The sequence below is a fragment of the Schistocerca piceifrons genome, chromosome 10 (genome assembly GCF_021461385.2).
Source record: "Schistocerca piceifrons isolate TAMUIC-IGC-003096 chromosome 10, iqSchPice1.1, whole genome shotgun sequence".
Classification (NCBI taxonomy): Eukaryota; Metazoa; Arthropoda; class Insecta; order Orthoptera; family Acrididae; genus Schistocerca; species Schistocerca piceifrons.
The window spans coordinates 131912327-131927148 of NC_060147.1; the positions used below are offsets into that span (position 1 = coordinate 131912327).

General features: G+C 42.8%; 1 protein-coding gene across 2 annotated transcripts in view; it reads right to left on the reverse strand.

Annotated features, from left to right (window-relative positions):
• LOC124718919 (transmembrane and ubiquitin-like domain-containing protein 1) overlaps nucleotides 1–14822 on the reverse strand; it is a 61529-nt gene that overhangs the window by 33983 nt on the left and 12724 nt on the right. For both annotated transcript variants that reach the window (XM_047244574.1, XM_047244573.1), the window contains exon 3: nucleotides 1980–2291. In XM_047244574.1, the coding sequence (XP_047100530.1) occupies nucleotides 1980–2291 (312 nt within the window). The remainder of the gene's footprint in view (nucleotides 1–1979; nucleotides 2292–14822) is intronic.

The window sequence follows — 14822 nt, forward strand, 5'->3', positions numbered from 1 at the left end:
TTATTATAATTATTATTAACTGATTGATTGATTCATTCATTCATTCATTCTGGTCCAAGCTGCCGAAGATGGCAGTCATGTGTGTGTGAGGTGTTGTAGCGATGCAAGGGGCACAAAATTTGTTATAAAAGTCAGTAAATTTCTCAACGGGCAGTATTTTTTCAGTACAAGTATTTCATTCATTCCGAGCAAATGTCAATTCGTGACGTCATCGTCCAGACATGAGTTGAATGTAATCTGAATCCCTTTTAACAAACTAATAATTTCTCTCAGGCAATAAAATTTTATTGATTATGAAATACAAGTTCTTAAAGTTTATTCAGCATCGGAAATGTTTCATTAGTAATTACATGTCATAATTTATTTGTTTAACATAAAGGTGTTTTGAATTTAGTATGCATAAAAAAGTGTGAATTTATGTGCGGTTTTTACTCTGAGACGAGTTATCACTTACAGTGCAAAAAGTGCACGTGTACAATTCGCTGACCTATGTGGTGAATTTTATTTTGTCATCTTGACCCGAATGGAGAGTAAATTCAGTTCATTTAAACTTTACATGAGATAGACACATCACATTATCACAAAAAGTCGTTTAGCCCATTAGGGGAAACTGAAACCTGGCCGCTCGATTTGAAATACATTACACGCCAGTGCACTATTGAGCTGTCCAGTAAATCGTGAACAATAGTTGCAAATGTGTTTGGACTTAATGCACGAAGTTGGACATCAATTTTGAGACAAGTGCCGATTTTGACAAAAAAATGAACCAAAAGTTTATTCAAAATATTGAGGTCCAGTTTTAATTGAGACACGAATCACCTTGTTGATTACATTGCCTAGCAACACTGTAAAGCAGCTTAATTAATTCATTAGAACAATTTGTGACATAGTAAGGCCCATTACACACACACACACACAAAGTGTTACACAAAGTTTGCTGACCGCATGAGAGTATGAGAGTATTTTTCTTTTCATAAATGCCAATAAACCAGCAGTTTTAAAAGTTAAATTATCAACTGTTGTGTAACTTCACTGACAGTCCTACACCACCACAGAACTTGTTGAATCGTGTCTCTTCACAAGAGATCTCTAGAAGCCGGGATAAACAAGAAGAAGAAAAAGACTAAAGAAGAGGCATTGGTATATAGTGTGCTTGCTTGTGTGAATGAGTGAGTGAGTAAGGGGGGGAGAGAGAGAGGGGGGGGGGGAGAGGGGGGGGGGGGGGAGAGAGAGAGAGGAAGAGAGAGAGAGAGAGAGAGAGAGAGAGAGAGAGAGAGAGAGTGTTTTTTTTTTTGCCTTCTCTGAAACTGACTTTCACTGAAAGCTAATGTACAATTGTCTTTTCTTTGTTCTTTTCTCGAACTCAACATGTCATCTTTAAGGTGAGTACCCATGTAGTTTTTCCTTATATCATGATATTCCAATCTGGAGTTTCCACTGTTTCATTATGTGTTGTGGTGTACAGGACTTTTCTAAATCAAAGTGTAGCTGCAACTTCATATAGAGAGAACAATTATAACGACAAACACAATGTTTAGTGATCTGTAATTACTTGTTGTCAATTACAGCCTCTATTTTCAATACAGCGATCATTCTTAAAATGATCTCGTAAATTGCTATTGGGCTAAATAGAAAAACTGAACTTATCTACTAGTTCAGTACAATATTTAACATTTGCAGATCCCTAGGCTCAGCCTATAGTGCGAGTCCTTGCAAGGGAAACTTGGTGACCACTAACGTGTGCATGAAAATGGCCCAGAACTACTAATTATGATTGGCCAATTGTGGAACAGAGTTAGATAGACGTGGGGAGCACGGATGATGGCATGTGGGAGGAGATGGGTTATGTTGCACCAAACCACCACTAATATAGGGTGTAGATGCCACCAACAGTGCCCTATGCAACAGAGTAGGACAGAGGAGAGTTACACTCTTTCCAGCTGTGAGCTGCACTCTCTCCTCGGCAGTACACTGCTCACCTGACGACTTTGGAAGAAAGCCAGTCTCCTTCTCCTCAAAGTGTTTGGCGAACCAGTGCCCTCCGAATCGGGCTCTTTGTCGTCCACGGAGCCGCTCTCTGTGTCACCTCCTGCTTCTGCCTCGGCAACTGCAAGAGTGTCGTCAGTCGTCGTCTCTTCTGCCGGAGAACCCTCGTCCGCCGCGTCAACGGTGACGTCCGTTTGCCCCGTATCGTCACTCTCTACAGACGAATTGGCCCCTACGGTGGCACTGGGAGGTGGGAGTTCCCCCAGAGCTTGTCTGAGGCGGCTGCGACGTTCCAGTATCAGCACCTGGCAGAATGGGATCGAAACAATTAGCGAGTAGCCCTGAGGACAGCTACTAAGGGTCTGAACCTTATACTACAAAACATTACGATAAACAATTAAAGTTAGAGTGTTTCTGTGCCATTAATTGAAAAAATCAGCAACTACACATGTTTCTTTCATCTTGCAATATTAAGAAAAGGGTAGTTGTTACCATATAGTGGAGAGGGTGAGTCACAGATAGCCACAACAGAAAGACGGTCAGAAAGTGAGCTCTTTCAGTTAACAAGGCCTTTGTCGAAATTACAAAAACAAAAACAACACACACACACACACACACACACACACACACACACACACACACACACACACAGGTCCACAGTCCCTGGCAGCTGAAGCCACACTGTGAGCAGCAGTGCTTGCTGCAAGACACAACCAGCTGATGGCGGTAAGGAGGAGGATGGGGCAGGGAGGGAGAGGGATAGCAGGGTAGGGGTTGGGGATGGTAAAGTGCTGCTTTTGGGAGCATACCATCCCCTACCCCTACCCTGCTATCCCTCCCCCTCTTGCCCTAGCCTCCCCCATTTCCCACCACCGATTTGCCTCTCCCATCGTGCTGCTGCTCGCAGTCCAGCTTCAGCTGCCAAGGACTGTGGTCGTGTGTGTGTGTGTGTGTGTGTGTGTGTGTGTGTGTGTGTGTTTTGTCTAACTTTGACGAAGACCCTGTCGCCCGAAAGCTCACTTTCCAACAATCTTTTCATTGTGCCTATCTGCAACTCAGCATCAGCACTGTATGGTGAATAGCAACTGCCTTTTTCATAATACTGTAATATTCCATCCTGGATTTTCCTTTATGCCAGGATGCATTTTAGGCTTTTGCCCATTTTCAGTTGGTGTAATACATTTATATCTTCAGTAATATGACTGTGACAGAGGAACCCTGAGTCTGTCTTTGACAGTTCACCTAAATATTACTAACATGCATCCTGTTGACATATGTTGGGAAGCAACTGACAACCAACTGAAAGATATACAAAAATTGGCTGTCTGTTGTATTATTGTTATTTCATCCACCATCACTGAGCTTGACCATGATTACTGTGGATAATTTAATGTTTCTCTGCCACTCTTGACTGACTGCTTGGTTTAAAATTCAACTGTCAAGTAAAAAACTGGGGCTCTTAAGGTTTCCATTTTTGAATGTCTGTCTCTCTCTCTCTCTCTCTCTCTCTCTCTCACACACACACACACACACACACACACACACACACACACACACACAAAGAGAGAGAGAGAGAGAGAGAGAGAGAGAGAGAGAGAGAGAGCGGGGGGAGGGGGGGAGGAGGGGGGGGGAATCTTAAAACAGGTGAAGGGGTTTCTTATAAATTATGAAAAGGATCGTTGCCTAGATTTACCTTCGGGGGGCAAAATGTGTAGTACTGTTGACAGAAACACATAAAAGTAAAAGTGAAGACACTATCCAAGGTTTCAGGAGGGGTGGGGGTGGGGGGGTGGGGGGGTGAGAGAAGGATAGGTTGCGGAATGGGGAAGGTAAAAAGGGAAGGCATGTCATTGAGAACCAAGATGTGATCTTTGTCCATCCTTATCCTCACCATAGATGATTCTTTATCTCTCCACATCTGAACGATCTGCTCTCTCTTTTAAACTCTCCAACCTATTCTCTCCTTCCAGAAGAAAGTACTAATAGTTTAAAAAGCTAGGATAATGTCTTTGCATTTACATTTGTGTGTGTGTGTGTGTGTAACAAATAGTAAACATTTTGTTTCCTGAAGGTAAGTACTTTCCAGAATTTCCATCTCATTTCCCTGAATGAACTTTCTTTTGACACAAAGTGCTTTCTTACACATTTTTGGTCAGATGAAAAAGTGCTAGGCTGAGATTAACTGTCACGCAGTAAATTTATAATTCGATCACAATGAATTTAACAGTCCAATATTCATAGATATTTCACAGAGATTTATCTCAAATAGTAATTTGTGCGTCCCACACTGTGGGGTGTGGTACTTGCAGAAAGAGTGAAGCATTAGAATCAAAACAGTTAGTCGTTATCAGTCAAGCATCTTGCTCTCTAACCCTAAACGTAACAGCTGATGCTTTTGCTCCTAATAAATAAACATTGTGTGCCACCTATCTTACTGCAAGCCTTTCAAGCTTACTGCTGCTTTGGTTACTCATGTGTCAATTTTGCCACTTTTATATTCGAGTAGCTTTTCGCTTGGACTCACACAGCTGAGGGAACCTCCTTCCACACCTTTCCACCATAAACCAAACACGAGACCTCAGCATTACTAGCCACAAACACTAACCATTAGACTATGCGGTCAGTCTGTTATTCTTGCTGTTGACATTCGCTTTTTCTTTAGTGACACTAGAAAGGCTACATATCACACCAAAAAAGTGTGTGATGACAACTGCGGGTGAGATACATTAATTGATGATGAAACTGAAAATGTAATAAAATCAGTCAGTATCGATTCAAACAAAGCGTCACCCATTATCATCGTCAGCCAATGACAAATGAATTCAGCTTTCACCGGGTGAGGTAGTTTTAGAGATATTGCCAGCAAAGCATCGAGCAATCAACGTGTACTGTACATTCTGTCCCCACTCTCGTTATAAATGGACACTTCATTCAGTGACATCCACAGACGTGTAGCACATGACGGTGCTCCACTGGAGCGTTTACTGTTACTGCCTCCCCTACCCACTTCTCAGGCGTAAACACAACAGTGCTGTCACTGTGGCCAGGTAACCTGTTCCGGTTCACCTCCCCGAGTAATAACACATTTATTGGCCTACTGTGCTGCAGTAGTAAACCTAAAAGTGAGTCTGCTGAACATATAAAGCTAGAAAAACTATACATAAATGACATGACCAAAGGCAGCTCCATCATTTGCGTTGCAGTCGATAACAGCATTATACTTATGAAAATATAAACATCAAAAAATTTCATCTGTTGTTCTTAGCTTCATCACAGCCAACCCCACTCTTTTTCTGGTTCATTTTCCTCACTTCAGAATTCATTTGCATCACAGATTGTTGTGTTCTTGCTTACTTCTCCAACATTTATTTCTCTGGATTCTTTAATAGTTCCAAATGCTTAAGTTTTTAATACCCAATCTTACCAGTAATTGTTTGTCCTAGTCAACTCATCACACCATTTTCAAATCCCCAAACTTCATCTACGACACATTCGCAGAGTGCGAAATCCATTTTGCACGATGAAGAGATTGAGACTGCTTGTTACAGAATAGGAACACTGTGTACATTGTACTGTATGCTATAGCCTGGCTTTGTCACTCTTTAAGGCTTCCAGCTACATCCGCAACAGAGCCCTCAAGAGCCTTCTCTCTTCCAAACTTCTCAGAGAGATTTCAAACTAGAGCAACTCTGCGAGAAAACTCTACAGTCTACAGGTATCTTAAATTTATTAATGTCACGTTACATTGTGTTATAGCGCATAACATCTTTGCCGCCACTGTTTTTGGATTTTTATGGCGTACTTCTCATGAAACTAGCACTCATCAATTATAGTCCACTATGATAAGCTACTGTTTCGACAAGCACCGCTATGCAGACTGTTTATCTGAACTGAAGAAACCTGTTACCTGCTCGTTCAATTACTGAATGTAAATTCCAACTCACGATGATAAAAGCACATTCTACATGAGATAATGATGATGTCAAATTTGGTGTGCTTAACTTCACGTGTCCCGCGGTAAACTCTTACTCTTATCGTTAACTGTAGGCTTAAATTTAACTGTGATCTTTCAAAATTGTTGTGCACAGAAACACTATCCTTGTTCAAAACAATCGTTCCCTAATTTCAATGTATAATTATGCGAGAAATAGTTTTTTTGAGTATTTTCAGACACTTAAAAAACTATTTCCATTAAGTTACTGGTACGGGATTTTTTGGATATATAATTTGTTTCGTAGCAAATCAATGTTTGTGTTTTCTGCCAAAGAGTACATTACCCCTGAACTTCATTGCATGGCAATGCAAATAAATGTGCATTTTTGAGAATTTTTGGAGGCTACCACTGTTATATGCATAATCTACAAGCAATTGTGTGTTTGTGATTTAGTTACTATAGCAGATTTTCTGACTAACATATTGTGTTACATCTAGTTTTCCCTCAAAGAGGAGCAGCACTATATATTATCTGCATTTATTGCAAATTACTTCAGGTTTTTGAGTTTGCAAACAACTATAATTAACCTCAAAATGTTCTAGGAAACTAGCAGTTTTTACTGCAGATTTTTGGGTTATCTTAATGGAAATCTCGTTTCGTTATTTGCTACAATTCTTTTACAGAATTAGCAACTTTTTAGCTTGACAGGTTAAAAGATAATCAGCGAGCTTCATTTAAAGTTATTTGTTCACTGCCTTGTAATATGTTGCACCAGCCAAAATGTAGCCCCACTGTGAATGCTGTTCTCGAACACAAGATGAGTTGATTAAAGTTCGTACACAGCTGGACATCATCCCGACTACTGTCAAACGATTGGCAGTAGCTGTGAATTGGTGTGTTGGAAAAGCTCCAGAGAGTCATGTACCTGTGATACCTACACCTGAGTTACCTTAAGTACTATCCTCTCCCGTGGATCCTGTTTCCTCTGCAGAAGGTACAGGATCTGTCATTACTTCTCCACTTGACTGTGAGTGGGATGTTAACAATAGATCTCGGTGACAGGTGGACAGGGACCAGGGAGGACTCAGGATGTTGTACCAATCCTCCTAACTTAACAAGTCTGAGATGCTGTCTTTCACTGAAACTGAACTGAGCCAGTGGGACTCACTTCATCTGTTATGGGGAAATCTGTTTTGTCTGGAATCAGGAGGAGGCAAACACAAAAGGATAGGGGTTTATTAATCGTTGACAGTTCAAATGTATAACGAATGATGATACATCTTAGGGAATTGGCAGCAAGGGCCAGGAAAGGACAGCAGGTGCGAGGTGACCAGCCTTGTGCATGGAGTTTCAATGAAGATCACAATTTGCAAAATTGTCCCCCAAACTGTTTGTGGCACTTTGGTTCTGAGTCAACTGGAAGGACTGAACCAGAGACTTCAAAAGTTCTGTGACAAGTTAGGCTGCAACTTCCTGGACTTGCGCCATGTTTGAGAACTGTTGCGTCCCCAAAAATGGGTCAGGTGTGCACTGCACATCAGAGGCTGCCACTCAGGTAGCTGACTGTGTATGGGGTGCACACAAGACTTTTTTAGATTAGGTCGCTCTCCAACCGATCCAGATAACTACTGCTGTAGGAAACCGATAAATATAAGTGTAAGATTGAAATAAATGCCTCCCACAAGTGTGGGTATTAAAATCCTAATGGTAAACTGCTGAAGCATTTGCAACAAAGTGCCAGAGTTTGAAGTGCTCATGAAAAGCAGTGAAGCTCACGTAATATTAAGTACAGAAAGCTGGTTGAAACCTGAAATTGATAGCAGTGCAATTTGTGGGGAAAATTTAAGTGTATATCAAAAGGATAGCCAAATGGGTATAGAGGTGGTGTATTTGCACAGTAGAGAAGAAACTCAAATCCACCTGCATGTGGGATTGTTTGAGCAAGACTCAGTATCAGGGGTGGACATAAAATAAATGGATCCTTCTATCGCCCACCAGACTCATCTCCTGATTAAACTGAAAACTTTAGAGAAAACCACTGTTTACCTGTATGTAAGTTCCCCAACATACTGTAATCATTGGTGAAAACTTTAATCATCCAACAATTCATTGGGAAAACTGAAGTTTTGTTAGTGGTGGGTGTGATAAGACATCCTGTGAAACTTTAATAAATGCATTCTCTGAAAACTACCTAGAACAGACAGTTAGGAATCCCACTCATGATGGAAATATATTGGATCTAATGGCAACAAATAGACATGACCTGTTTGAGGTTGTCCACACTGAAACCAGTATCAGTGACCATGACATGGTTGTGGCAACAATGATTACCAAAGTACAAAGGACAACTAAAACAAGCAGAAAGAAGTATACGTTCAGTAAGCTGGATAAAAAACCAGTAGTGTAATATCTAAATGCGGAACCTGAAACTTTCAGCACAGGGTAGGAGCACGTACAGGAACTCTGATTCAAGTTTTAAAAAAAATAGTTGACCATGCACTGGGTACATACATACCCAATAGTACAGTTCATAATGGAAGGGAACCCTCCATGGTATACAGACACTGTAATTAAACTTCTAAAGAAACACAGATTACTGCATAATAGATGTAAAACAAAGCATAGGGCTATAGATAGAGAGATGCTGAATGAAATACATTTGGCTGCCAAGAGAGCAATGGATGGTTTACCATATAGTCAAGTGATCTTTCACAGAACCCAAAGAAATTCTGGCAATACGTAAAGGCTGTTGGTGGGGCCAAAGTTAGTGTCTGGTCAATTGAGGGTAGCAAAACAAACATTGAAATGCGTAGCTCCAGTTTCTAATGTTTCTTTACAAAGGAGAATTATCCCAATTTCATTCTTGTACCATTGAAAAGATGAATGAAATAAGTCAGTGTTGTTGAGAAACAGCTCCAGGACCCAATGGAATCCCTGTCACATTCTATATTGAATTCATGGCTGAATTAGTCCATCTTGTAGCTGTAATCTATCATAGATACCTCAAACAAAAACTCATGCCCAGTTCTTGGAGAAAGGCACAGGTCATACCCAAGAAGGGTAGCAGAAGTGATCCACAAAACTATCGTCCAATATCCTTGACACCGATGTGTTGTAGAATCTTAGAAATATTCTGAGCTCAAACATGAGGTATCTTTAACAGAAAGACCTCCTCAATAACAACCAGCACAGATTTCAAAAACACCAATCTTGTGAAACCCAACTCGCACTTTTTTCGCGCGACATACTGAGAGCTGTTTGATCAAGGCAATCAGGCAGATGCTGTATCTCTCGATTTCCAAAAAGCATTTGATGCAATATCACACATACATTTACATCCAAAAGTATGATCATATGGAGTATCAAGTGAAATTTGTGACTCAAATGACGTTTTTTTGGTAGGTAGAATGCAACATGTTATCTTGGATGGAGAGTCATCGTCACATTTAGAAATAACTTTGGGTGTGCCCCAGGGAAGTGTGTTAGGACCCTTGCTGTTCATGTTTATATTAATGAACTTGCAGACAATATTAACAGTAAAATAAGGCTTTTGCAGACGATGCAGTTATCTATAATGAAATACTATCTGAAAGGAGCTGCATAAATATTCAGACAGATCTGGATAAGATGTCAAAGTGGTGCAAAGATTGACAACTTGCTTTAAATGTTCAAAAATGTAAAAACTGTGGACTTCACAAAACAAAAAACATAGTATCCTTTGCCTATCATATCAGCGAGTCACTGTTGGAATCGGCCACCGCATAAAAATAACTGAATGCAACCATATGTACGGATATGAAGTGGAATGATCACTTAGCTTCAGTCAGGGATAAAGCAGGTGGTAGGCTTCGGTTTATTGCTGGAAGTGTAGTAAATCTACATAGGAGATTGCTTACAAATCACTTGTGCAGCCGGTTCTAGAGTACTGCTCAGGTGCGTAGGACCTGTACCATACACGACTAACGAGGGATTGAATGTATACAGAGAAGGGCAGCACGAATGGTCACAGGTTTGTTTAATCCATGCAAGAGAGATACTGAAGGAAATGAACTGGAAGACTCTTTAAGATAGATGTAAACTATCACAAGAAAGTCTTTTGACAAAGTTTCAAGAAGTGGCTTTAAATGATTACTCTAGAAATATACTACAGACCCCTACATATCGCTCACATAGGGATCATGAGAATAAGAGTAGAATAATTGCTGCACGCACAGTGGCAGCCAAACGAGCTTTCTTCCCACACTCCGTATGTGAATGGAACAGAAAGAATCCATAATAACTGGTGGTTTGCAGAGTACAGATGTAGATGTAGACACAGTTTCTCCGGAAACATGTATTCATAGTTACCTTCAGAATTTTTTGATAGGTCAACACGTAAGTGTGGTTGTCACTAGCAAAATAAATTGTCCAGTTATGTAATCATATATTAAAATCCATCAACTGTTTTGAAAAATGTACTTACAACACACTAAACTGTGACATTCAAAATATCCAATTCGCTGTTACTGTGGTGGGTGGTCAATTAGCGTCCCATTTCACACTGGTGTCTCCTAAAGTTGAGGAAAACTCCCAACGCAAGACGGTAGTTAAGGGAACAAGACCTGGCTGATTAAGAATTCTAAAATATGTGCATGTGGGTGGCTGGCAACTCAATAACAATTGGGGGCTCAACCATGCGGTCAGAACTGACCTACTTCCTCTCGCCAGCTCTTTAGGTAAAATGCCCACAATTCACATGGTATTAGATTGCATGCTAAACAGTTGCTGTGGTCATCTAGACAGCTAGGTAGGTCTTCAGCCATGGAGAGGGTTGTCAGTATGTAAGCATACCAAACACATGCACCTAACATATACTGTACTGACAGTAATATTTCATGACTTTCACACATCAGTGGAAGATTCCGCTGCAGAAATAAATGTGAGTGTTGCTTCCTTCTATCAGTGTGACAGGTGCGACATTTGCCACACCCAGATCGGTCGACTGTACCATCTACAATTCTTTGTTTAGCCCCTGCGACTACTCCCGTTCTCGCCAATGTCACAATCCTCCTTTCCATTATGTGTTTTGTTACAACCATTTCCTCTCAGTGTCAATGAATACTCTTCAAGATAAATGAAGTGAAGCATTTCAGTGAGAAGGTAGACAGGTAGATGCCTCTGCAAGAGCCACTCTCGCCAGTAAGCACATGTGACAGCACCAGGGTGTTTCACGTGCCACAAAGCCCAGAGCCTCACTAATGGCCGGGCAGATCGACAGCTGCCTCTATGAGGCACTCTCTTCTTCTTCTTCTTCTTCTTCTTCTTCTTCTCCTCCTCCTCCTCCTCTCTCTCTCTCTTTCTTTTCTTTTTTTTCTTTTTTTTATGTTTTTGATGCAGAACGCCGTGAGGTGGCAGACTGCTGAAATATTGTGTCAAGTTGATTGTAAGATCTGGCAGTAAACCCAAGAAGAATATCAAAAATTCTTATGCCAGGAAAGCCTACACAGCCACATCACAATTTCAGTTTGTACAGGTACATTTCACTTTGAAGGATGGTATCAGTCTTTTCACACCTTTGCCTTACCTCTCGTTTTGTCATGACTCTGAACTGACAATGTCTGAGTGCTGGTGGAGCATGAAAAATGTGTACATTAGAAAGAATTAGCTTTTACTTAGCAGCCGCAACACATCTCAGTTGTTTCAGTGAACGCAAGGTCACGTATAAGTCTGCATTGAAGGCAGTGAAGTTGGTTGGTTGGTTTGGGGGATGGGACCAAACAATGAGGTCATCAGCCCTTTCAGATTAGGGAAGGAAGTCAGCCGAGCCTTTTCAAAGGCACCATCCCAGTTGGTTGGTTGATTTAAAAGGGGGGAGGGGGGGAGGGACCAAACTGCAAGGTCATTACTCCCTTGTTCCCAGTAGAACAATTATCCAAGAGAAACAAGAAAATAAAGAAGATGAACAGCACAATAACAGGAGAAAGGAAGAACCAGAAGAACAACAAAAGGACAACAAACACTACAATGGACAAAACAGGACAAGAAAACCACACAGAGCGGAGAAACAGGGAGAGGAGATCAGAAACAAGAAAGCAGATTACCACGGCTGGCTGACCTTGAGAATAAAAACAGGAGAAGCCAGACACTCTGCAACACATTAAAACCTCCACCCTAAAAGCCCTAGGGTGGAGGACACAGAGGCACAAAGGACATGCACTAAAACTCAGATCATATGATAAAACCCACCTTCACGAATAAAACATAAAACTACAGCTGCTGTTGAGGCATTGTCGCCCAACACTGAAGGTAGGGTGGTGGGAAAGTTAAAAGTCTGTCACAGAGCAGCTAAAAGTGGGCAGTCCAGCAAGAGGTGGACGACTGTCATTTGGGAGCCACAGCGACACTGAGGCGGGTGCTCGTGACGGAGGAGGTAACCATGTGTGAGCCATGTATGGAAAATGCGGAGTTGGCAAAGGACAACTGATTCCCTGCGAGAGGGCCACAGGGAAGACTTCCACACATTCTCAGTCTCCTTAATGACACAGAGTTTGTTGTTCATACTGTTATGCCACTCCCTCTCCCAAAGCCGAAAAACCTTGCGACATAAGACAAAACACAGGTCAGTTTCAAAGATGCCCATCTCCAGGAGCGGTTTCGCATAGCATGTTTGGTCAGCCTGTCAGCAAGTTCGTTGTCTGGGATTCCGACGTGTCCTGGGGTCCACACAAATACCACAGAATGACTGCACCATTCCAGGGCAGACATGGACTCCTGGATGTTCGCTACCAAAGAATGGTGAGGGTAGCACTGGTCAATAGCTTGTAAGCTGCTCAGGGTGTCAGAATAGAGAAGAAACGACTCACCAGAAAAGGAACAGATGTACTGATGTGCACGAGATATGGCCACAAGGTCTGTAGTGAATACACTGCAGCCAGCGGGCAAGGAATGCTGTTCAACATCACCTCCGTGGACGTAAGCGAAATCAACATTACCATCAGCCACCGAGCTGTCGGTGTAAACAATTTCAGAGCCCCAGAAGACGTCAAGAATCGAGAGGAAGTGACAGCGGAGAGTGGCGGGATTCACGGAGTCCTTAGGGCTATGCAAAAGGTCCAGACAAAGCTACCGCCGAGGTGTACACCATGCAGGTGTAAGTGAATGGGCCTCAAGTAGAGGTGGTAAAGGGAAGGACTCCAGTTCAGAGAGAAGGGATCACACACGAACCGCAATTGCGAGTCCTGACCAGGGCCGCTGATGTGGGAGATGAATTGCTGTGGGTGGGAAAAGGAGAAAGTAATCCGGATGTTCAGGAGAACTACGAATGCGTGCAACATAACTGGCGAGCAGCTGTGCATGTCGGATCCGCAATGGAAGGACTCCGGCCTCCGCCAGAACACTGGTCACCGGACTCGTTCTAAAAGCTCCCGTCGCTAAGCGAATGCCACAGTGGTGCACTGGGTCGAGGAAAGGCAACATTGAGTGTGCCACCAAACCATAAACGACACTCCCATAGTCAAGGCGGGATTGAACAAGGGCTCTGTAGAGCTGCAGCAGTGTAGAACGATCTGCACCCCAATTGGTGTTGCTCAGGCAGCGGAGAGCATTGAGGTGCTGCCAGCACTCCCGCTTAAGCCGACAAAGGTGAGGTAGCCAAGTCAATGGGGCATCAAAAACCAGTCCTAAGAATCGATACGTCTCCACTACAGTGAGTGAACCGTCATAAGATAAAGTTCTGGTTCCGGATGAACAGTACCATGCCGACAGAAGTGCACGACACACGACTTCGCGGCTGAAAACTGGAAGCCGTGGGCTAGAGCACGTGACTGCACCTTGTGAATGGCTCCCTGTAGGCGCCGCTCAGCAAGACCAGTACTGGAGGAGCAATATGAAATGCAGAATTCATCCGTACACAGAGAAAGTGAGATCGACGGCCTTACAGCTGCTGCTAGGCTGTTGATGACCACAATAAAATAGAGATACACTCAATACGGAATCCTGCCGAACACCATTATCCTGAATACGGGGGAACTATGGGAGACACCAACTTGGACACAGAAAATACGGAGCAGGCCCCAGATAGCCCACTCATGCAATGTGGCAAGGATATGATGTCGCCAGGTCGTGTCACATGCTTTATGCAAGTCAAAAAAGATGGCAACCAGATGTTGGGGTCTGGAAAAGGCTGTTCGGATGGCAGACACAAGGGACACAAGATTATCAGTGGTAGAGTGACCCTGGTAGAAGCTGCCTTGAGATGGAGCCAGTAGGCCAGTGACTGCAGGACCCAACCCAACCGCCAACACACCATATGTTCCAGCAGCTTACAGAGAACACTGGTGAGGCTGATGGGCTAGCTATCCACATCAAGTGGGTTTTTCCCAGGTTTTAACACCGGAATGATGGTGCCTCCCGCCATTGCAATGGAAAGACGCCATCCCACCAGATCCGGTTGAAGATGACGAGGATATGTCGCTTGTAGTCAGACAATAGATGTTTAATCATCTGAGTGTGGATCTGATCCGGCCCAGGACCTGTGTCAGGGCAATGTGCAAGGACACTGAGGAGCTCCCACTCTGTAAATGTGGCGTTATAGGATTCGCTGTGGCGTGTAGTGAATGAGAGGACTTTCCTTTCCATCTGCCATTTGAGGGTGTGAAAGGCTGGAGGGTAGTTCTCCTACACAAGAGGCTCGAGCATAGTTCTCAGCAATCACGTTTGCATCGGCAGAGAGCACGCCACTGATGATAATGCCATGGACACCTGCTGGGGTCTGGTACCTAAAAAGATGTCTGATCTTCGCCCAGACCTGGAAGGTGACGTATGGCACCCAATGGTCGACACGTACCTCTCCCAACACTCTTTTTCCATTGTTTTATAAGCAGGCAAACATGGGCACGGAGCTGCCTAAAGGCTATTAGGTGCT